This window comes from Sapajus apella, unplaced genomic scaffold (assembly GCF_009761245.1).
Source record: "Sapajus apella isolate SASKATOON/1434 unplaced genomic scaffold, GSC_monkey_1.0 scaffold22, whole genome shotgun sequence".
NCBI classification, from domain to species: Eukaryota; Metazoa; Chordata; class Mammalia; order Primates; family Cebidae; genus Sapajus; species Sapajus apella.
The window spans coordinates 16,953,306-16,977,378 of NW_022436962.1; the positions used below are offsets into that span (position 1 = coordinate 16,953,306).

The 24,073-nt window shown below is 41.2% G+C and overlaps 2 protein-coding genes across 9 annotated transcripts in view; one reads left to right on the forward strand and one right to left on the reverse strand.

Moving 5' to 3' along the window:
- On the reverse strand, positions 1-4,375 carry LOC116559079. The gene is made up of 5 exons (XM_032289499.1): positions 4,291-4,375; positions 3,876-3,915; positions 2,610-3,199; positions 2,290-2,365; positions 1-421 (listed from the first exon to the last, which is right to left on the reverse strand). Exons 3-5 carry the CDS (start codon positions 3,151-3,153, stop codon positions 1-3), a joined length of 1,041 nt encoding a protein of 346 aa, XP_032145390.1. The 5' UTR covers positions 3,154-3,199; positions 3,876-3,915; positions 4,291-4,375.
- PROX1 (prospero homeobox 1) overlaps positions 3,165-24,073 on the forward strand; it is a 52,497-nt gene continuing 31,588 nt past the window's right edge. For 2 of the 8 annotated variants that reach the window (XM_032289217.1, XM_032289219.1), the window contains exons 1-3: positions 3,165-3,260; positions 11,306-13,097; positions 20,043-20,150. In XM_032289217.1, coding sequence (XP_032145108.1) covers positions 11,373-13,097; positions 20,043-20,150 — 1,833 coding nt within the window. In that variant the 5' untranslated portion in view covers positions 3,165-3,260; positions 11,306-11,372. The other 6 variants (XM_032289220.1, XM_032289214.1, XM_032289218.1 and 3 more) reach the window with 6 other exon arrangements.

Below are 24,073 nucleotides of genomic sequence, written 5' to 3' on the forward strand. Positions count from 1 at the left end.
CTAGGCTTGGCGGCTGGTTTCAGGGATGGAGCCAATATCTAGGCGACTTCTCGTCTCCAGGCTGACTGATCGCCTCTCTCCTATCAGAAAACAAACCGGGAGTCGCCCGAGATAGGGGGCCCGGGCCTCAAGTCTTGCTCCAGGGCCGCCCAAGACCCGGGAGAGTGCCGTAGCTCCAGCAAGAGAAGTTTCCAGGAGCCTGGCCTGTACGCTACCCCGACAGTAGAGGACAGGACGCGGGACAGGGCTGCGTGGAGGCAGCTCACGGAGCTGGGCTGCGAACCGAGCTCGCTTGCCTAGCGTCGCGCGCGCTTCTGTTTCAACTGGCAGCTCCTGCGCCCTAATGCGGGCTGCGAACCGCCGCGGCAGAGCGTCGCGAACCGGGAGCCTCCGCCGCCAAGGCAGGGGGTGAGGGAGCTTCCTTGTTCGCCAAGCGGGTTGCCTCGACTTCTACTCAGGCCTGCTTTTCCCCACGGCGTGACACAGGACTTACTGGGGTATTCGGGGAACTTTTCCCGCCGCAATTCCCGGGCGTGGTGTGCGCAAAACGTGCATTCAAGCGCTATGTGCAATTGACACAAACTCGTGGACTTAAGTGCAAGCCATTTCTTTCGCGTTTAAATCTTTTTCTGTGTCCCTGCCTCTTTTCTTCCCCCTTCTCCCTCCTCCTCCTTCCCTCCTCTCCGCCCTTTTAAACGTCAAACTGAGCAGATGGTTTTAAGGTGTGGAAAGGTATATAGCCCTTACTCCTACCAGTTTAATTGTGGGCTGGTGCTAGCTTATATGTACAAACCAAGATTCTTAAAGAAAACTAGTAGGACGAAAAATAAGAAAGGAAGTACCTTTGATCCATTCTCAGATCCCAAATTTCCCCGCTCAATACACCCGCTTACCTCGAAGGGACCCAACCAATAGAAGCATTATTCCATCCTGTATCTAATAGGCATGTTGATTATTTCTGCTCCCAGCCTAAACTGTCACATCCCGGTTAGAACACTTGCTACAACAGTCAATAGTTGGAGGTGTGAGTGGCGTGTGTGCGCTTCTCTGTGTTGTTTCCGTAATGGACGCGGGGGGTGGGGAGTGTCTGGGGGCGGCAAAGGGGGCAAGAAGACGGCAGGGGATGCTCCCGCAAGTCTCTTTTCTTATTGCCGACACCTAACCTGACCGACCTAATTTTTTTTTCTCTTATTTTCACTGTTTGAAATTCGTGCCAAAAGTTTCCTGCAGGGTATAGACTCGGACATACTAACATCGCTATTCTTATTCAAAGGGACGACTTAATATCCTCTTTACAGTTTGATGAATTTGGAGCTGGAATTGTAAATTTCCTAGAAAGGTGTGTGTGTTGCAGAAGATATTGGTAGTGTTTAGCCAGTGTACTCATAACACGTCTCGTAAATACCCTGTTGTCACGACACAGCATGATTCAACCTTTGATCTGATTACATTTGAGGGACACATGAAAAATACGTATCCTCCTCCTACCTACAAAAATGAGCATCTAATAGACTATGTATGAATGTTTCTGCTTCGCAGCTCTCGCAAGTCCCAGCTTTTATAGGATCTTTAAGTCATAAATGCTACTGCTTTATTAAAAACCGTTTCTGTGCCGGGTGAAAGGGACGTTCTAGCTGTGGCTGGAGGCTGGCTTGCATTTGTAACTTGCAAAGCCCAAGGAGATCTTTAAGAGCAACATTATCTAAAGAAATCTTGCTGGCTATTTTTCAAGCAAGAAATGTCAAACCAAAGTAAATTTTCTAGGGCTTTATGTTGGAGCCCGAGATTTAAGCGCTTGAAATTTCTTGCCTAATAAACTTTAAAGTTTGTTGGCCAGGAGTCGAAACTGTGTAAATCCTGTATTGAACAGCTTTCTTTGGTCTTTCTGGGGTGAGTGAATTAGTAAGGGGTAATAGCTAGATAATGTTTGCAACATACATATTTTAAAGGGCTGCTTTACCTACAATCCAAATAATGTCAGAGGTAACCAAGGGTAAGTATTCTTCCTCCTAATAATTTGGACTGGAGATTAACTGGGACTCAGCCAATGTTGATCTTCTTCTAATAACAGATGCAGCGGACTCGATGCGAAACCGCTGGCACCTATTATTTTAATACCAAACCTACCTGTATTTTATTATCCACCTCCCCTTTAAACGGAAGCAAGGGTGACACGTATTCTTGACACTACCTATGATCGTTTAAAAAGTGGAATGATTTACAGATCCCCTCACTCCCTCCTCTTATGCCACCCCCACCCCTAAATCCCCCACTTTTTCTCCCGTATACTTTTCCGTGCCTTCCTCCACCCAAGTCGGAGGAGCGCTCATTCTGTCGGCCACTCGGCGAACTCGATCAGCTACATCTGAGAAAGGAAAAAAGAAAAAAAAAAAAGGACCTGCGTCCTGGAAGAGCGAATGTGAGCTGGGCGCCGCTCGCGCCGTCTCCCGCTTTGCATAGTGCCCGCAGATGGCTCGCTCCGGCCCAGGCGCGGCGATCCAGTCGCCCCGAAGCAGTGGCAGGGCGGGGGTGGGGGTGGGGGCCGGGGATGGAGGCCCGGGAGGGGGAGCGCGGGGCCCCTCTCCCCTCCTCTCTTCCCAGCCGCTCACCCCCACCCCTTTTATATTTTTTTTTCCTCCCAAGTTCTCTTGCCTTGCTATCCCCCCTTGAATCCGAAGGCGCCTCGCGATTGGGTGCTGGGGCCGGGTACGTCAGATAGACTGTGACGTGCAGTCTTCCTGTTTCCTTCAGCTGTGTCTTAAAGTAAATCTTGTTGTGGAGCGGAGCCCTCAGCTGAGGGAGCGCTCTGAAATAATACACCATTGCAGCCGGGGAAAGCAGAGCGGCGCAAAAGAGCTCTCGCCGGGTCCGCCTGCTCCCTCTCCGCTTCGCTCTTCTTCTCTTTACCCTTCTCCTCTCTCCTCCTCCGCTGCTCTCTCCTCTCCTCCGCTCGTCTCTCTCCTCCTCTCCTGCCCTCTCCTCTTCCCTTCGCTCCTCTTTTCTTCTCCTCGTCTTCGCTCTCCTCGCCTCTCCCCTGCTCCTCTTCTCTCCTCTCCCCTCCCCGCCCGCCTCTCTCTCTCCCCTCTCCCTCTCCCACTCGCCCCGCTCGCTGTCGCACCGACTCACCGTCCCTTGTCCAATTATCATATTCATCACCCGCAAGATATCACCGTGTGTGCGCGCGCGTGTTTTCCTCTCTCTGCCGGCAGGAAAAAAAAAAGAGCGAGAGAGAGGCTCGGTCCCACTGCTCCCTGCACCGCGTAAGTATCTTCTTCTTCCCCTCGTGAGTCCCTCCCCTTTTCCAGAATCACTTGCACTGGCTTGTTCTTGAATGAGAAGGAAAGAAAAGAGCCTCCCATTACTCAGACCCGTGTACACATTCCCCCCCTCCCCAGAAGAAAATGATATTATTTAAATGAATCATAATAAAATAGCCTCTAAACAGTTTTAAGCAGGAGCCTCCGTGGAACTCGGCGCTCCGCTCCTCCCAGTTCCTAAGAGTAAGTGATCCGCTTGGCTTTTATTTCTCTCTCTTTCCTGCTGGTGGCTGGGGGTGGCGGTGGCGATGGAGGGGGGGAGGCTGATGTTGCTGGACTTGTCGCTGATCTTGTCACCTTTTGTGTACTGTTTCTGGGGTGTGAGGAGGCGTTTGCTCCCTTTCCTTCTTTCCCCTGCCCTCTCTTCTCAGGAGAGAGGACCGCGAGGGGTCCGGGTCGCTTTTTTGTTCGAGCGGATCCCGGCTTTCCGCCGAGCCCCATCCTTCCGTTCTCCCCGGGCTAAAACTCCGGGGCCGGTCCCCTAGTCCTTTCTCTTTGTCTTGTTTATTATAGCTGCCTTTCTTCCCGGCTCTTCCAATTTGCTTGTCATTTGCATACCTTTCACTTCTCCTTTTTAACCCCAGCAGAGGACCGGGAGCTGGGAGGAGGAGAGAGGGAGGAGGGGGGGCGCTCTGCTACTTTCCTCTCAAAACGCTGTCGAAGCCGAATTGTGGAAATCAGGCTTGGAGCAGTGCGATGATGGGTCGCGGGAAACGCGCGCGGCGCCCCTCTCCCGAGGTCCTGGACCCAAGACTGGGTCAAGTTGAGTAGGGTAAGGCGGCACCGGGACCCTCGGGGGGTCGCGTGGTGGAGGGAATTGGGCACCGGCGCGAGGAGGACCGGAGGATCGCGGTCCGGGTAGGGGTAGGGGGCTCTGGGCCAGCAGATATGGGAGGCAATAAATCTCCCAGCCATCGCTGGCAGACTATGATGTTGGGCAGCTTCGGTCTGGTCTCGTCTGGGTGGTACCTACCGCTTGCCCCAGTTCGGAGGACTGGGGAGGGAGGACAGGAGAGGTGAGAGTAATTGTTCCTAGGAAGACTAGTGAGGAGGGCGGGAAGAGGGGGAAAGAGCTGCTATCTTGCCTGAGCAGAGAGGGGAAGCAGGGGGCGGGTGCAGACATCACCCAAAGTCCAGTTAAGCAAGTTGTTGGTTCTTCTGGTGTGCCAGCCAGCTACTCCTCCCGCTAACGCTGAAGATTGGTGGAGAGAGCGATGGGGGGTGGGGATGGTAAAGGAGGAGTAAGTAGCTTTCCACAGACTCCCAGGTCTCTGGCCCCTTCCCAGCTTCTTGGGAAATTGAGAGCCCTCCAGGCAGACAGAGAGCAGAACTAGAAGGAGGGGTCATGCTTAGTCTTTAATAGCCCAAGGAGGCAGGTTGGAGTGTGAAAGTGCTGTTCTTGGCAACCCAGAAGGTTACTCTGCCTGGGGGAAGGCTGGGAACTCACCTGCTTGTTTTTATTTTTCCGAGAAGGTCTGTGCTGTCTCCTTGAGCTTATGAAAACAGAGCAAGCACAGGGTGGCCTCTTCTCAAAGTCAAGGCTAGAAGAGTCCCTTCTCCTGTTCTCTTTTCTACTCATGCCCTCCCTTATTTTTTTTTTTTAAACTCATTTCCTTTCCTAAACTAGGTAGGCAGAAATCTGTTAGCAGAGTTCGCATGGGCAGGGCCTGACAGGTGTGTTGTGTCAAGAAAGACAGGTGCAAATTTCCTCTGTGTCTGTGTGTGTCTGTACATTTCTAGACCACAATGCTTGCTCGAGGGTTGTAGAGGTTTATGAATTTATGGTTGTCCTGGTTAATAGGATTGTCTGGGCTAATGGGAATTGGGCTGTTGTTGTTTTGAGCCCTGCCATGTGAGTTCTTGGGGTGGGGGCTGGGGGCAAGTTGGTATGTATTTATTTTTCTTAAGGATATTGGCAAACTATTGCTGAGGATGTGTCCCAGGCTTCTGTCTGCCAGTCAGCCCAAAGCACCCCCACTTTAGGCAGCAGGTGGAGGGAGACTGACTTTTTCTTTGCTTCCTACCGGTTTATGCCTTTCTCCCAGGTCTGTGCTTGGCAGAGAGAGCTGTCGTGTGTGTGTGTGTGTGTGTGTGTGTGTGTGTGTGTGTGTGTGTGTGTGTGTGTGTGTGTGTGTTGTATGGTTTGGATAGCAAGAGTGTGTGTGTGTGTGTGTGTGTGTGTGTGTTGTATGGTTTGGATAGCAAGAGTGTGTGTGTGTGTGTGTGTGTGTGTGTGTTGTATGGTTTGGATAGCAAGAGTGTGTGTGTGTGTGTGTGTGTGTGTGTGTTGTATGGTTTGGATAGCAAGAGTGGTGTGTAAGTGCCAAGAATTCCAAAGTCAGTTTGAAAGTGTTACTGTTGTTAAAGCTTATCTTTTAAAGCATGCTTTCTCCTTGCCCAGAAAGAATAGGTATGTGCATAGACTCTTTCAAGTCATATGTTAAATAATCTCATAAAGTAGAATGAGCCTGTCATTGTCCCAGACATGTGCCAAATGTCCTAGACATGAATTTGATGGAGAAAGAAAATCTCAAGTACATGAGAAGGTAACTGTGCTTTTCTGTTCTGATGCAAGATGAGGGAAGTCAGTTCTATGGAGAGTTTCTTGCAAGAACTTCTGAGTGTTTCCAAAATGAAATGGGCTGTTTGTGTTGAGGAAGGAAAATGAGAGTATTCGTGTTAACTTGTCCATGAGTTACAACATGGACATGTTTATATCATAGTGAAACAGATGAAGTTAAGGACTGTGGCTTGATGTGTAAGGGAGGTTGTTGGGAATTCCATGTAAGCACTATATCTGGCTTCTTTAAACTTGACCTTTTAAAATTATCTTTAAACAGGCTAATTCTGTAGACTGAGTTGCACAGGAATAGGTTAGATGGTGAATGGTTTTTGGTGGTTGATTTTGTTGTTTGGGTGGTTATTTTTTCCATGAAAATGAGATCGTATATGTCATTTATTCTGTAGACTTCAACATTAATGCCTTCCCCACCCTCCCCCACCCCCCACACACATACACATACCCAATACTTTCTTTGGATGCTTTTGAAGTTCTTTGGTAATTAAAATGTCATCTATGGCTATGTTCATTTGCTTTATTTTTAATAGGGGTTATCTGTGCTTGGCACTTATTGATATTTTATGTGTCCATTACGCAGAATTCTATTTAGTTTAATCACCACCTTGTGGGAAAAAAAAGTCATGCATACATAACATGCATCTTTGTTCTCACTTTATTCATTTCCCAGCATCATTCCTCTATAAGCAGCACATGCTATCTTAAAACCTAAGCTGGCTTATTCTATAAGTTGCCAGACTTCCTCTTTATTTGTTTAAAACTCAGACAAGCCTCTTTTCATGAATGTCTTATGTTAGGGATTGTCTTGAATTTGCAATGTTAATATAAGAAGTTTTAGGTTTAAGATTAACAAAAGAAATTGTAAAACGTTACTGATATTATAATATGAAAATGGATTGTACATAATGTATTATTATAATATTTTAATTAAGTACCTGTACAACTTGGAAAGGACATACACATAAGAATTTCTCAGATCCTATTGCCTGTGCATTCTCAAAGGACATTTAGAGAGTTCAATTTTCTGCAAAAAGAAAAAAGTGTTTTTTCTTAAAATTATTTCTGTCTCTTATTTACCAATTTGATAAATTGTTACTTTTTAAACAAGTAGAAATTAATATTTTAGACGTCTCGGAAAATGTTCTGTGTTCATTTTGAAGGTGAAAAATGTATGGAATTTTTGATAGGATGGGAGAATCTTAAATGATTTGAGAACTCTACTATGACAGGAAATTTTAAACCTGATAATGCAGTCTTAGTTAATTTTGATATTAACTTATGTCAAGTGAGTTCTTCAAAATAAACATCAAAGACTTTCTTAACCTGATAGGGAACAGAAATATCTCCAATATCTCTGAAGGAAAAGTTGCTAATTAGCAGAAATAAATTCTTGAATGTAGTGAGGAGGACAATTTAATGATTCAGGGGGCACTTAAATCAGATCATCTGATTTTTCCCCTTTAAATCACTAATATCCAGATTGATTTGAAATACTCTTTGTTAAGGATACTCTATTTGAAATTTCATAACCAGGTTGACCCAAGTAGATCAGAGGCCCATCCAAAGATGATTGTCTAAAAGAAGTCAAGTGTAGGCTTGCACAATTTCTTCAAATAATTTTATCAACAAAGACAGATCATCTAAATAATCCAAGAAGGAAACCATGCCAACCTTACACTCTCCCTGTCTCATAAAAGATTTGTCTGAACTATCTGGATAATTACCATAATGAAACACTTCTTTGTCCAGAATCTGGACTCCAGATAGATGCAGTAAAAGTTGAATCCTCCTCCCCGAAATAACTTCTTTATTAAAGTAGAGCACTTAACCACTTTATACTTCACGGTACAGTGTTTCTTTGAAATTCTTTACTGAAAATTCTTTCCTCCTAACCTGAAGTCATCAGTTTCCTTAGAATTTTCTATGTTGAAAAGAATGTCAGATAATTCAGGTATTAAAGAGACTGTTTTGGAGTAGTTAAAAACTGTTTTGATTATACCTGGATGTTTATTCTTATAATACCTTTTTCTGGGAGGAATCTGTTATGTTAACATATGCATTGTATAAGAATTACCAAAGCACTTGTGTAGGTTATATGCCAAGTGATGCAACAGAATATTTAATGATGAAAAATTCCATATAGACTTTCACATTAATTAAAGAGGGGTTTGCAGGAATAGACTAAGTGTATCTGATCAATAATACATTTGGGTTCAAATTCTCCATCAGTATTTTTCTGTATCCTCACTGATTTGGGCATCCACCAGTGCTGATCAAAAGCATCATACTGCCTGGTGAAACTCAAAATTGATGTTAAAATGCAAATATAATATGCATTAATAATAATTTCAGGTAAAACATGATGTCTTAATACATACATTGAGAAATAAAGGAATTTTTAAAATATCAATGATAAAGTCATTCCATGGCTTCCTTTAAGTTCTGAACTGTAATATCATGGAAGCACTTGGAAAATGTTTTTAAGAGATTTAATTTATATTATGATAATGTAACAGTGCATTTTTTTATGTAGTAAATATATTTATGTATATATATATGTATAGTTTATGAAATGTGACACCAATAAAGTGCTGTGTCAACCGGTTATTATTATTTCGTCACGCCTATGGCCTCCATGGGCGATGGTCCCAGTGTGTGCTACCACTCTACCTTTATTTCCAAATTTGGGTCTAAGCTATATTGAGATATATTTATTTGTGCCTATTAATACAATGCCTTGTCTTGCTGGATTATATAATTTATCTTATTTTTCCCACTTGTTTTGTCCTATTTGTTATGTTTCAGCTGGACATTTTACAAGACCTAAAAGTATTTAAATTCTTTTAGCCCAAGACAGATACAAACTGTTATTTAATCTAAAAATGTTGACTGAAATAGAATTCTAAATATTAGTTTAGTTTGGTGAATATCATAGGAGTTATATCTTGTGCTTAACAGACCCCACAAGCATTTCTTTCCACCTTAGGAAGAGCACAGCCTTCCTCTTGGCTCCAGCATGATGCAGGGATGCAGCTGTTGATACCTAGGCTGGATGAGAGGAAGTGCAGTTGACGCAGAGGTAAATGGCAGTTGGAAAAGGAAGGATGCCTGGGGATGACCTTGTGCTCATCAGTGACACCAGTATGTCCTTTCCAAGTCTCTGTGACAGAGGTGTTCTTCCCATAGCAGGGATGTCAGGAGGAAAGCCCAGTTTGGGTGTTAAGGTGAACAGGGAGGAAAAAAAATAGTGCAGGAAGTTTGTTCGACGTTTTGATTGGAGGTCCTTGTGCTTTGCAGGTGACAGTAAAGAGAAACAGATTTGCATACAAATAGAAAAAATGTAAAATTTTAAAATACAGGCAATAAACTATTTTGGGGAAGCTGATCTACACACACAAAAAGTCTTCCTTGTAACCACCCCTCCATGCAAGTGTTTCTGTGATTAACAGAGCTTTGAAATAATTCATCCTTTTTCTTGTCTCAGCCTCTCCTTGTTCTTTCTGTCATCTGACAGCTAACCTGATTTATCAGATCTAATGTGTTTGTGTAGTATTTGTCACTGCATTTTTGTATTCCTGAAACCAATTTTATTATTAGTGTTTGAAGGGGTCTCAATCATTCTGAATTCAATTTTGAACCCAATTTTGAGTTACTAAGAACTCCATCTCCATTCCAAGCTCAGGAAATTTTATCTTGAAGCATGCAAAAAGTATTTCATGCCCAAGCATACAAAAAATACATATAAAGAGGCATCATCTTCTTTCATGATACCCTAAAGCAGGCTCTTTTAAAATATTTTATCTTTCTATAGAAACCAGGAGCAAAGATTGCATGATGAAATCACTGTTGCTTCAAAAAATATACATATTGTTGCCATCTAAGCATTGAGCATTTTCTTGATTTTTACAGGTTATTTCATGCTGAAATTATGCCTATTTGCATGGATAGTCATTCTTTAAAACTAGCCACAGATGCAGTCCTAGGGAGCACGTAGATGTTTTTACAGGTGAACCGAAAGAGATGGGAGCCGTTCCAGACACTCTGCACGCTGCCTTTGGCAATGGACCCTGTTATTGTGAAGATGTGCTCTGTTAAGCAAACGTGAAGTTTAATATTAGATAAACCTGACGTGAAAAAAATATTTTCATTTTCCTCATAAAATGTTAATTGTAAACAAAAAGGTGACATCTTATATGTCTACAAAATTTGGGGTTAGCCTCCCTAGTTAATAAGTTACACAATACGTCAAGTGCCTTTTGTGAAATGCAAAGAAGGATGTTCTCTTTTTATATTGTTTCCAAGAAACAATGGAAGTTCATATACAAAGAAGGTATTTTCCTTTCTCACATATTCGAGGGACATTATTTTCTTTCTTCTTTATATATGTTCTTTCAGTATTTTTTCTGTTTTTTTTTTCTCCTTTAATTTGGCACAGGAAATAAGATTCACAAATCATGTATATTAAAGAGTTTCTTTGGGCATTTGACATATTATTTTGGCAGATTTAAACAGAAGGAAACTAGTCCTGAAGATATATTTATCTTTGTCTTGGTCAATAATTTATTATTCCTCATATTGATTTCTAAAATGTGATAACATCCTTGTTTTGCAGTGAACCAACTTTGTAATAATTTGTCAAAAAAGGACATTATAAAAATGTATAAATATTCTTATAGTTACATTAAGATGTATCAACAGATACCATCTTCACATTTGATTTTACAAATAAAAATGCATAGCTAAGTTAAATAAGCAGACTTTTAAAATGGACATTGTACATTTATTTCAATGCAAAATTGACCATCTATATTTGAAAGATGCTGCTGATGAGAGTGTTCTCCTTCCCATTTTACATATGCCAAAAATATTTTAAAATTCAAGAATAAAAGGTGTCGATTATATTTTTGCATTTATTTTAGTCTTTTTCCCTTAATAGCATTAAAAACCACAACAATTGTAATGCAGAAATGAAATTTTTCATGCAAATTTCATACAGCCTCAACATTTAACCTTATTTCTTAAGTATAGAGCACTTTCATCTTCCTTATAATATGAATCTCAATGCCCAGAATTTAATCAATTGGTTGTCAGAGGCTGTGTTCTTATAATCTACTGTTTCTTCTGAAGATAAACAGTATCATTTTAGGCATTTGTGAAAGAGAATCATATTACTGGTGCTTAAGCAGTTTCTGCTTTTTTTTTTTTTTTAATCTTAATCCATCTTAAACCAGTGGAGCAGAAATATTTAAAAATGTTTCATTTCAAGCAGAGTGCATAATAAATTGCAATAATTGTAATGTGCCATAAATCCCAGAGCCTATGCATTTTGTATTTGATTCAGGATTGAGGTCAGGAAATTTGGAGAAATTTAAAGAAAATGATTCATCAGTCCTTTTGTTCTGTTGGCCAGGGTCCCGGGATTCTTGAGCTGTGCCCAGCTGACGAGCTTTTGAAGATGGCACAATAACCGTCCAGTGATGCCTGACCATGACAGCACAGCCCTCTTAAGCCGGCAAACCAAGAGGAGAAGAGTTGACATTGGAGTGAAAAGGACGGTAGGGACAGCATCTGCATTTTTTGCTAAGGCAAGAGCAACGTTTTTTAGTGCCATGAATCCCCAAGGTTCTGAGCAGGATGTTGAGTATTCAGTGGTGCAGCATGCAGATGGGGAAAAGTCAAATGTACTCCGCAAGCTGCTGAAGAGGGCGAACTCGTATGAAGATGCCATGATGCCTTTTCCAGGAGCAACCATAATTTCCCAGCTGTTGAAAAATAACATGAACAAAAATGGTGGCACGGAGCCCAGTTTCCAAGCCAGCGGTCTCTCTAGTACAGGCTCCGAAGTACATCAGGAGGATATATGCAGCAACTCTTCAAGAGACAGCCCCCCAGAGTGTCTTTCCCCTTTTGGCAGGCCTACTATGAGCCAGTTTGATATGGATCGCTTATGTGATGAGCACCTGAGAGCAAAGCGCGCCCGGGTTGAGAATATAATTCGGGGTATGAGCCATTCCCCCAGTGTGGCATTAAGGGGCAATGAAAATGAAAGAGAGATGGCCCCGCAGTCTGTGAGTCCCCGAGAAAGTTACAGAGAAAACAAACGCAAGCAAAAGCTTCCCCAGCAGCAGCAACAGAGTTTCCAGCAGCTGGTTTCAGCCCGAAAAGAACAGAAGCGAGAGGAGCGCCGACAGCTGAAACAGCAGCTGGAGGACATGCAGAAACAGCTGCGCCAGCTGCAGGAAAAGTTCTACCAAATCTATGACAGCACTGATTCGGAAAATGATGAAGATGGTAACCTGTCTGAAGACAGCATGCGCTCGGAGATCCTGGATGCCAGGGCCCAGGACTCTGTCGGAAGGTCAGATAATGAGATGTGCGAGCTAGACCCAGGACAGTTTATTGACCGAGCTCGAGCCCTGATCAGAGAGCAGGAAATGGCTGAAAACAAGCCGAAGCGAGAAGGCAGCAACAAAGAAAGAGACCATGGGCCAAACTCCTTACAACCGGAAGGCAAACATTTGGCTGAGACCTTGAAACAGGAACTGAACACTGCCATGTCGCAAGTTGTGGACACTGTGGTCAAAGTCTTCTCCGCCAAGCCCTCCCGCCAGGTTCCTCAGGTCTTCCCACCTCTCCAGATCCCCCAGGCCAGATTTGCAGTCAATGGGGAAAACCATAATTTCCACACTGCCAACCAGCGCCTGCAGTGCTTTGGCGACGTCATCATTCCGAACCCCCTGGACACCTTTGGCAATGTGCAGATGGCCAGTTCCACTGACCAGACAGAAGCCCTGCCCCTAGTTGTCCGCAAAAACTCCTCTGACCAGTCTGCCTCCGGCCCTGCTGCTGGCGGCCACCACCAGCCTCTGCACCAGTCGCCTCTCTCTGCCACCACAGGCTTCACCACGTCCACCTTCCGCCACCCCTTCCCCCTTCCCTTGATGGCCTATCCATTTCAGAGCCCATTAGGTGCTCCCTCTGGCTCCTTCTCTGGAAAAGACAGAGCCTCTCCTGAATCCTTAGACTTAACTAGGGATACCACAAGTCTGAGGACCAAGATGTCATCTCACCACCTGAGCCACCACCCTTGTTCACCAGCACACCCGCCCAGCACCGCCGAAGGGCTCTCCTTGTCACTCATAAAGTCCGAATGCGGCGATCTTCAAGATATGTCTGAAATCTCACCTTATTCGGGAAGTGCAATATCCTTTTATTTTTTCCCTCAAGGAAAAACCAAAACCAAAACCAAAAAATGTTTCCCAAAAGGTTAGGTTTACACAGTATCTAGAGTAATGCAGATTCGTATCTTCTTAAGAAGGCAGCCTTTCCTATTATTCAAAGGAATAGGCTTTTATCAGCATGCGTGTGGCCTACCTGATTGCAGAAAAGCTTAAAACTAAACCAACGTCTTTGCAGTTTCCACAAGTTGTTCATTGCCTCAAGGAGCTCCTATTTAATATGTGCTTTCTCAACAGCTTTTTTTCTGCTGTTCTTCCTGTATTATCCTCTTATCACTATCTCTTAAAAAAAATAGTAGATTCAGAGATGGGAAAACAATCTCATTGTAAATATTGATTGAATTCTCTCAAATATTTTTTAAAGAGGGTAAGTTTTATAACAGAATAAGGAGAAAAGTCAGTTTTCAGATCCCTAAGATCCCGTAAGAAGAATGCTCAGTGTAAACCATTTGCAAGGCTTCTGATCCATTTAAAGAAGTCTGGATGAAATCTTAGGAGGAGCACTTCATAGGTGGGAGGTTGAGGAGGAAGAAAAATGGATGTGGATGGGGAGTTAGATTCTCTCTTTAAGTGGCACTTGTGTTTGTGTGTGTGTGTTTTTTTTTTAAGGAAATATACAGGTACTGATTTATTCAGACAGCATCGGTCTCTCTCGTTCACCCAAGGTCTGTTCTTTGGGTCTGGTGCAGCTGCCTCTATGCATGATTAACCTCTGTTCAGCCATACACAGAAATCTTTTGTCCTAACATACACAAAGCAAATTATTTTGGAAAGTGAAAGAGCACAATTAAATATAAAACTCAGCTGTATTCAACTTAAAAATGGCTCTTTTTATGATTTTTTTAAATTCTGAAACTGACTTTTATGTAGAGATGACAGTTTTTTTTTTTAATTAGGCCTATCCTGAAGTCCAGCTATTTTTAATTGAAGATGTTTTTTCTCTCTATTGGCTCTTTCTGTAAATTTTTTAAAATTTTGTGGTCGTTGGTCTTTTGGGGGTAATAGAATAGTAGCATTTGGAGGCAGGTGAAGGCAAGTTTCTTATATAATAAATAACCAGATGGATATAAAATTTAGCAATTAAGTTGGCTGTGACTAAATTTAGGATTTTGAGCAATTGTCTTGATGACTAGAGATTGACATTTTCATATCTAAGCCCACTCCAGAGTCTGTCACATAAGTGCAAAGTCCCAGCTATGATGAAAATATGTTTTCCTGGTTATTGGAGGTCGTACTTCAAGCAAACTCTCAGGATAGCAGTATATATTTCTGATAAGGTGAACTACTAGGGCCATAATCATGAGACCCGCTTGAGCAGTTGAACATGGAGTCTCTTTTATACTGAGCAAGAAGAGAATAACATTGTAAGAGAAAGGGAAGAGAAAGATGTGGGAGATTTCTATACAAAAATAGAAAGGAAGTTTTAGCATGGTTGTTGATTTAACTTTGATCTTTGGAAGATGTAAAATTCAATCCATTAGCCATGAATCAAAGCTGCACCAAACACCGTGCCTTACACATTATAAGCAGGCAGTAAATATTGGTCAAAATGATTGGAATATTGCTCCTGGTGATGAGAAGGGCAAAGTAAGAAGACGCAATGGCTTGAATGGTTTTTGTACCCTTTGCAGAAAGAGCATCTTCAGAGGTTCATGTAAGGCTAATGTCTAGGGAGAAGATGCTGTTGCACCCCAGAGATCTCTTAACTTTATTTTGAAGCAAGTAGTAGTGATAGTGGATTCTCTCTCTCTCTCTCTCTCTCTCTCTCTCTCACACACACACACACACACACACACACACACACACACACACACACAGAGTAAAGTGACATGCATGCCAATTTTGATGAATATTTAAAGATTTAAAGCCAGGTTTCAAAACTATAAGTCCATACTAATCACTTTCATTCAAGATGCCAGTTTATGACTTTTTTTAAAAATCAGACTTTTCATTATAACCAGATCATTATAAGTACAGTTGTGCTTTTTGTTTTTTAAAGTTTAGTTTCTAGGAAAAAAATCTTTTAGCTTGCTTTAAATGTTGCCTATGTTCATTGTCTCAGCCCCTCCAAATCCCCTGAGGAATTCTGAGGATTTGAATTGAAAGTAGTTCCTTTTATTTCAATACATATCAAAGGCTTTAAAGAAAATATAGTTACTTCTTCTTCAGAAGAATGACTTCTCTTTTCTCCTACCAGCATAAGTTTCTGTTGAGTGGTGATTCTGTTGGGAAACAACCATGTTCATATGAAATGTTAGTTGCTCACACCCAGAATTGTTTTTTGCATATAGCTAAATAATTTCGGCCTCTAGTGCCAATTACTGATTACATTTTCCACCTTTTGGCCTTCTATGTATGCTCCTGTTCTTTTTCCCACCTCCACTATTAATACATTGCACTTTAAACCATTTATCTCGTTGATATAATATTTCTCAGGAAGGGTAAGGTAGGCAGACAACCTTTTCTATAGTTTCCACAATTCTGAAACCAGTGAGGATCTGTTTGTTTGTAGGGAGATTGGGCCCACTTTTCTCCTGACTCTTCTTCTATATAGCCATGAGTTCTTCCCTTGATGTACCTGATAGTGTGTAGGCAAAGTTCTCAAGCTTTTACTTTGAAGAAATCTCTGGGAATCACAGCAAGTGAGTCTTACTTCAATTTTAGGGATACGGGGCCATACATGAACTTGTTGTACAGTTATTCCTTGAAAAGATTGATAGAAATGCGCAGAAATGCAATGAAATGGTACCACTGTGATTGCTATTATTATGTTTTTATTTTTAGTTCGTGGCTTTCCAAACTGTTATACATAATTTAATTCTTCAGGAACAATTCTTTCCCACTCCAAAAAGTACCATCTGTTTTTTGAACAAAGTAGCCAAGATAAGAACTATTAAGAACACCAGCTTATCAGATCAATCCATTCTACATTCACCACATTAAACATATATGTTCTATAGGATAGAACACACACCATTATCCCATCTAGTAGAAGGGACATAGTGAATGTGTGCAAGTTAAACTGAATGTCGGTGCACCTGCTCCAAGGGCTTATGTCTTGGATTTTTAAAATGTGTTCAGTATCTTTGCAAATGAACCTGTTTAATCAAATATTAAGTTTTATTCAAATTCCAAAAGAAACAGTCAGCCAATTGCTTTTCTTCATGATGTTCCTTGTCATTCATCCTCTTTGCATCTCAAGAAAAATAGCCTTGTTTAGGCCCCAAACATTTGCATGCACCCAGTTAAAGCACAAGAGGAGTAGTATAAGCCGTTAAGATGTGCAAGTAAAGAAATTAACCCTGTTTTCTGAAACAGCTGGCTTTTTCTACTCAACTTTTAGGAAGAATGTTAAGAAGGCTTGAAGTTTAGAAAGGAAAATGGTTTAGTCATTTGAAATCAAAATCCAACCAGGAAACATGGATAGAAATGAATTTCTAAAATTTGAAGCAATCCACAGAAACAGATCTTATACATTTGTAGAAGTCCTGTGAGGGCTATGGTACGTACATTAGTGAAACATGTAGATTAAAGACTAAAAGACTCTGGGCTGCTCAACTGACCCCCTCCCTTGAAAAATATTATCAACTAAGTAAATTTTTAAAAATATTTTCCATACCCTATGCATCCCTCCAATTGTGTTGGACTTCCTAGTGGAATAACAACTTGCTCTATCACTATCACTATGTGAGAGAGTTTAGATCTTTTTTCCCCATTTTAATTTCTAGGGGGAATCCTCTTAGAAACTTAGCCAATTAGGGAATAAGGCAGAACTAAAATTCTTTAGGTTTCAAATGTTTAGAAAATGTAAAAAAGTAGTCTCAACTCCTTTGCTTGGAACTGCAGCACGTACACTCTCTAGCTACAATCCAAGGTTTAGTTGGAAAAAAAGAATTTTCTTCCTCCGCCTTCACAGCCTATTATTCTCCCATTTGCCTTTTTGCTGCCTCCGCTGCTCCTCCCGCGGCTGCTGTTTAGGTAAGGTTATATTGGACTTGGTAAACAGACAACACTTAGATTCTCAGGTTGTCTGAACACTGCTTTAGGTTCAGCTGCAGTACCCTGCTTCTCTGATCTTTTATATTCCCGAGCAGATGTCTTTCATTAATTTATGGATTTATCATCTTTTCTTTTCTTTTTTCCTTTTTTCTTTTTTTTTTTTTTTTACACCTGGCAGCTGTCTCAAGTTTCAGCAGTTATTGTCTATTTTGCATTACACATAGAATTGAATGTCATCTGTCTTCACAAAGCTATAGCTAAGAGAATTGAGGCACAGCCACATGAGCTGCCTGGACAGATCTTGTTTGCGTTCCATCCCCCCTCACCCTACCCCCCTTTACCTCCTTAATATTTATTTGTGCTCATTTTCTTTCCTGGCCTTGAATGGAGCTTAGCTCGTGTTCAGTACAGCTGTATGTTTACTGAATCTATTCCATCATGAGTCATTGTGCGTGTGTAAGTATCCTGGAAACAGCTAGTGCTTTCTTGGAAGAACAGTTGCTTTTCAGCACAAGCACTTAAAAGGGAAATTAACCAATTGGTCAGTTCAGATTTATTTTGAGGAGAAAAAAAAGGATTATCTAACTGTTGCCTTTTAAATGTTTCATTAGTTATTTTTAATAGTTTATTAGAAACATATATTTTATGGGATTTTATCTTAATTACACAATAAGCAAGAGAGAAATTCTGTGTTCCGTTTCAACTGATCAATTCCGAGTATTACCAACAGGAAGCATTTTAAAGCAAAAATGAACTTGAGAAATCCAAATCAGAATAAATTTTTATAAGATAAAAGGCCTCTAAATACTGATGAAAATAAAATGGATATTTTACTGTTTTTAGATAAAAAGAATGAACACATCTTAGCATAATTTAGATGTGTTGAAAGCTTCAGGAAGTTTTGGTAGCTCAGTGCCCATCTAAGAAACACAGAAAAACACTCTGTATTTTGTATACGACCAAATTTTAAAAGATTTGGGACTTAGAATTAAATGTATGACGTTGTTTGAATGTAGCCATCTGAAAGAAAAGATTAGAACTCAGATCTGAAAGTGCCTGTCAAAGTTTGGACTTGCCTAAAACTCTTATCACAAGGCAGTAGGAGACAGCTTGCAACTATTATTTCACTTATCCATTTGGACAGATGGTCCTGAAGTGTGCTGGGCTCCTTTAGTCTTCTCTATCAGTCTAATGGAGGTTACTGGAGGGCCTTTCAGCCCTCTCCTTGGCACAAGAAGTATGTCAGTCATAAATTATCGTCTTTGTAATCATTAAGGATCTCAAACAAAAACACAAGTTCAGTTAAGCTGCTTTGGCTTACAGATATAAAATCAAAATTTCTTTCTTTAGGGTTTATTTTCAATTTAATAACAACAAAAAAAGACTTGCACTATTTAACTTTTCTATTTACAGACCAAGGTGATCTTTTTTAAATTGCATGGGATATTAAAGGGAATGTTAATTGAACAAATTCTCAGCAGAATATTTGGTTAAACACCCTGTTATAAGTAGTCAAGAGCTTATCCATATTAATTTGATTATGCTTCTCTAGTAACTTTCTGGTTTCCCTCTATTCTTCAGATTAGTCATGCTAGACTTGATGAAGGTCATTTGGAAATCTTTACCTTTCCTAAATATCTGTGTTTATTTGACATTTCTGACTAAGGTGTGAAATTTTTGTTTGGTAGTTGTGTGTGTGTGTGTGTGTGTGTGTGTGTGTTTGCACACATATGCACATTTTCTTTTGTTTTTTTTTTTTTTTTCTTATTTTCCCAGACACTCTTTTAAGAGAAAATCCTTAGAGAAGCTTCTAGGAAGGACCCTTAATTGACCTTGTGGGGGACCACATTGATTTTCTCCACGTGCATCTTCATTTCTGATAAATTATAAAGCCATTAATTTGCTGAGGAAATGGCAGGGCCAGGCTGCGGCACAGATGTGACCAGAGCCATCCCAGCTCTGAGTCTGCTGAGGAGTGCCAAGAATCTGGGGGAGAATCAGGAAGCCTGGATTGTTATGGTTAGCCTCACATTCTCTTGGGAACTGTTTTAGTTGCTGCTGTTTACAGATCTAAAAGGTAATGATGTTTCCAGATAAATAGGCCTTCTTATTTTGGGTAAGTGGCCATTTATTGATCTGCTAACCCACATGTATTGATTTGTTAGCCCCAACTACTGTGTCACTCTCAAAGGAGTTAACTATAAATCCAAGACAGGCAAATTGTATTTGGTTTTGGACCGTTGCTTTCACAAAAGAGACAGCAGCCCCCTCCTTGTCATCTCCATGCCAAAACTACTCTTCCCAAGTTTTAGCTATTATTTAAAAGGAAACAATTAAAATGATATAATAAGATAAAAAGCAAGTGAGTCAAGATGCTCCATTAGATTAACACTAAAAGGTAAAATGTGAAACTTGCATAACAGTGTTCAAAAATAATACATTTTATATTTTCATGTACATTAGCAGAATAATATGCTCTAAACTGCAGAGTGTGGAGAGAAGAACAAACAGAACTGTAATTGCAAGGAAGAAAAAAAAAAAAAAACTCTTATGACAAGAGTTGTGCAGTACATGTTGGGTGCGTTTGTCTCCTTAGCAACAAGTGAACGTATAGATAGCCTACCAACCTAAAGCAAGAGAAATGCTTTGCCGTCCTCACCCTGAAGTAGCCAAGATTCTGCAACTCAATTGTGCATCCTCACCATTGCATTTGGCAACCTCTAACAGGCGACGGTCACTGAGCAAATGCCAGCAAGTTAGCAATGGATGCCATAGCCCGTGTCATATACCTTGCAGCACTCCCACGGCAGCTTGCTGGACACCCAGACTCTATGGAGGTGGGGATTGGAGGGAGGGAGGTGGGAGTCCTTGTGCTTATGGATTTTTTTTCCTTAACCAATTGCATCCTACATGCAGGAAGGATTGTCACCCAATCACTTGAAAAAAGCAAAGCTCATGTTTTTTTATACCCGTTATCCCAGCTCCAATATGCTGAAGACCTACTTCTCCGATGTAAAGGTAGGGACATTTTTTATTCTTAATTGTTTCATTTTCTGTGCATGTGGCAGCAGTTTGAACTCCCAGAAGTTAATGGAGACGAATGTGGAATCGGTTTAATTCCTACACCTGTGTTATAATTGATTTAATGCACTTGTCCTTTTGTCTAAAGGTGTGTTAAGCAAAGATGCCACTTGTGTATTAAGACTGAAAGACTAGTGTTAATAAGTTGCATGGGTTTCCAATGTAGTCTGAAAAACTTAGCCTCTGTCTTCATACGTTTGAGTGGCTTCTTTGAAGAAATTTCAGCTGGTAATGGATGGATGTGCTTTAGAGAATGTTTTTTTCCCTCCTCTCAGCAACAGTAAACTGTTTCTGTTTTTGTTTCTGTTGGTTTCCCCATATTTGTGCTTATGAAAGCAAACTCTAGCACCTCTCTTTCCCCCTGTCGAAAAGGAGCGTACATTGAAATTCTCTATGCAGTAGCTGCTTAAAAACAAAAGTGATGATTGTCTCTTATTTACAACTTAATTTGTTGTTGATGTAGAGTACACTGAGCATAAGGAGAATGAATAAAGTGACAGATTCAGGACACATTATTCAAATGAGGATATGAAAGCTGTCGGCCTACAGCTGCAGCCTCCCTCATTCTACAGAATATTGGGACCTCCTGGTTCTCTGTGTATGTGCATGCGAGTGTGTGTGTGTGTCTGTGTCTGTGTGTGGGTTTTAAGTAATTGTTTGCATCAACTTGATGTTGTGTTAATCATCTGTAACTTTTTAAAACATAGATTGGGTTTTGATGATGATAATGACACACATGGTATCATTATCCCAGGAACTTGATAAACACTACATTAGCTGAGATTAGTTTATTAGGGGTGGGTGTTTTTTCCCCACCCCTCCCCTGCCCACCCCCATATGTACAAGTTCTTCTTTCTGCCATGGAGAACTCACAAGCTGCCAAAACACGCTCGCTCTTCCACGGCTCCCCGCATGCAGCTTGTTTTGTGCTTGATGCCCAAGTGGCTTCATTGGCCCCATTTTGCAGGCCAACTCATTTCAGTTTCCTTCACTGATGTTTTATTTGGCCTTATAAGAAAAGTTCTGTTTTCCCTTCTGTTTGCTTTTGAATTGTGTATCAACTTCAGCCTTTTATCTTTCTCCTTCCCTGGCTGTGCTCCTTAAGTGGAAGGCCTCTTTTCTCCTCGTTCAGCGCCAACAAACTGGGCAAGATGGGGAGGCAGGGAAAGTCCATCACGTAAATGGCTCGTTAGTACTAAGGAAGCACAAACAAGGCTGAGTGACACAGAGGCCAGGAAAAGGGTTTGGGCTTTGCGGAGGATGATCTAGAAGAGACAGACTGAAGGGAATTTGTCACCTGGTTGAGGACTGACCACTTTCTAAAGTCTGGTAGAACCTTGGAAAGTTTGTCTTCAGGAATCCTCCCAACATTGTAGTTCTAAGAGGGGACATGGAGGACAGGGAGGAAAGAGTTATTGTGTGCACATATATGTGTGTGTGTGTGTGTCTGTGTATGCAGATGTCCGTGTTACTCATTCCTTTTAGGGCAATGATCGGCAGTGCTGTGAAATAATAATGACAATACCTTATATTCTTTGTATAGTACTTTTCATCCAGAAGGAGGCCAAAGAACTTTACCAAGTGCACACATAGGTGTCACTTACTCACCACGGAAACACAGCCACCTGGAGGGTGGGAAACAGCAGCCATTCTGAGCCAACAACACTACTCAACAGCAGATGTCAATATTAAAAACATTCATGTTTTTTGTGTGAGTGCATGCATGCGTGCATGTGTGTGCTGTGTAGTGGCAAGAAAAATGGGAAGATTATTGATCTGCAGCTTTATAAATACCGCATGATAGAAACCAACAAGAAACTGTTCCCATTCCTCTAGAATGCCTCTAGCAATTCAGCTTTGCAAATGACCACTGACTCTGTGTAGATAACAATGAAATACCTGAGTGACTATTTTATTTTCAGAAGCACTAATATTCAGATTGTTGACTCTATCCATACATTATCCATACTGAAAGGGAAGGCTGTTACAGGATATGTGAGTCTGGTTACATATCAATTATCCACTCTAATGGAGGGGAAACAGTAGGACATATCAGGCAAAGCAGAAACTCACTGAAGGTCATTTCTCTTATTTTTGGAAGGAATTGTACATTTTTAACTTTCTTAATTATGTTTTTTCTTTGATTAGTAATAAATGAATTTGTATTTCTCGAGCTTACACAGATGAGAGTAGAAAGTCATGCACAGAAAGGGAAAGGTAGTCCAGGCAAGGTGGTCCAGAAATTTTTCAGAAAACAATGGCAGAACATTCTGGGATTTCTTTAATATTAAGGATAATCTCTAATTCGAATATGGACAATGTATACACACACATATATATGTGCGTGTGCATGTATGCACAATATACACATACACACATATCTATAGCTAGACATCAATACACAGATAGACAAATGTGTTTACTTTTTTGCAAGGCTGGAAGAAATAGATATTTCTTTATATATGAATATACAATCCAAACTTTTATTTTGGCCAGGATTCAAGAAACCACTAGAGAAATTGGGGAAGATAACTTAGGATCTTCTCAGAAATGAAACCCTGCATCATTTTTCTGGAACAAGACCATGTAGTGCTTGTCATAATGACATGAGCCTCTACTTGGTAGTGGCCACATTAATCTAGGAGAAAATTCCTAACTCTAATAAAATCTACTCTTTCAAATCATAAAGTTATTTTATTCAGTTGCTTTTTTGGGGGTTTTGTGGTTATTTTTTTTTTTTTTTTGAGACAGAATTTTGCTCTTATCACCCAGGCTGGAGTGCAGTGGTGCAATCTCAGCTCACTGCAACCTCCACCTCCTAGTTTCAAGCGATTCTTCTGCCTTCGCCTCCCAAGTAACTGGGATTATAGGTGCATGCCACTGTGCCTGGCTAATATTTATATTTTTTTTAGTAGACACAGGGTTTCGCCACATTGGCCAGGCTGGTCTTGAACTCCTGACCTCAAGTGATCTGCCTGCCTTGACCTCCCAAAGTGCTACGATTACAGGCGTAAGCCACTATGCCTGGCCCTGAAATTTTATTTAGTGATCAAAAGTTCATTTTGCAAGCAAAAATAAAACAAAACAACAGAGAACAAACATGAGCAGAAAATATCTTGTTTGCTGAATATGGTATAACGTAGTTGTCCATCAAAGCCACACTTGGATGGACAGAACTAGATGGAGTAAATCCTCTGACTTGCTCTAGAAGGTGAGTCAGGCCAAGGTGGTGTCCACTCCTTCGTATTTCTCCTTAGGAATGGATACAGTGCTTAGCTCCCCACAAATGACTTCCACTTGGGTAAGAGGTAAATGCTTTCTAATTACCTTGGAATGAAATAGGTAGAGGGAAATCATACAATTCAGAGATGCTGGCATGGCAAGAGTTCTTCTACAGAGATGATGTATATGAAGGATGAAACCAGGGCCGACCTACTTTAACTCCTAGAGCAAGAATCTAAACAAAGTTCTGTGTTCTCACAGAGAGCCCAACTTAATTCCCTCATAATGACATTTAGCCAGACAAAAAGCTCAGCTCTTCGGGGCTTCAAATCCTTTGAGAAGGACAAGTGGACAAATGTCAGAGAGCTGCCAGGGATCGATGGGCTGCACCAGCTCCCCGTTCACTCCTGGGTGCTGATTTTAATGTACAAACTAATAACTCTTAGACCACTAAGTACAACAGATTCAGTGTCATTTTAGCTTTGAAGAACAGACGCTCACAGCTTTTCAAACCGGCAGTGTTAAATGATGTATCTCATTCCCTCCACCCCTTGAGTCAACTGCTGCCTAGCCAGATTAAGGTGTCAGATTGATTTGTTTTATACATCTTTTGACCATGCTCATTGAATATTTAGGAA

Bases quoted from the DNA above. Each gene is read 5' to 3' on its own strand.
- LOC116559079 (XM_032289499.1), bottom strand. From the start codon at position 3,153: ATGAATATGATAATTGGACAAGGGACGGTGAGTCGGTGCGACAGCGAG. The intron at 2,366-2,609 runs GTGAGCGGCTGG...TTCCTTTCTCAG, and splicing joins AAAATATAAAAGGGGTGGGG to ATGTAGCTGATCGAGTTCGC. The intron at 422-2,289 runs GTATACGGGAGA...TTGGCGAACAAG, and splicing joins GTGGAGGAAGGCACGGAAAA to GAAGCTCCCTCACCCCCTGC.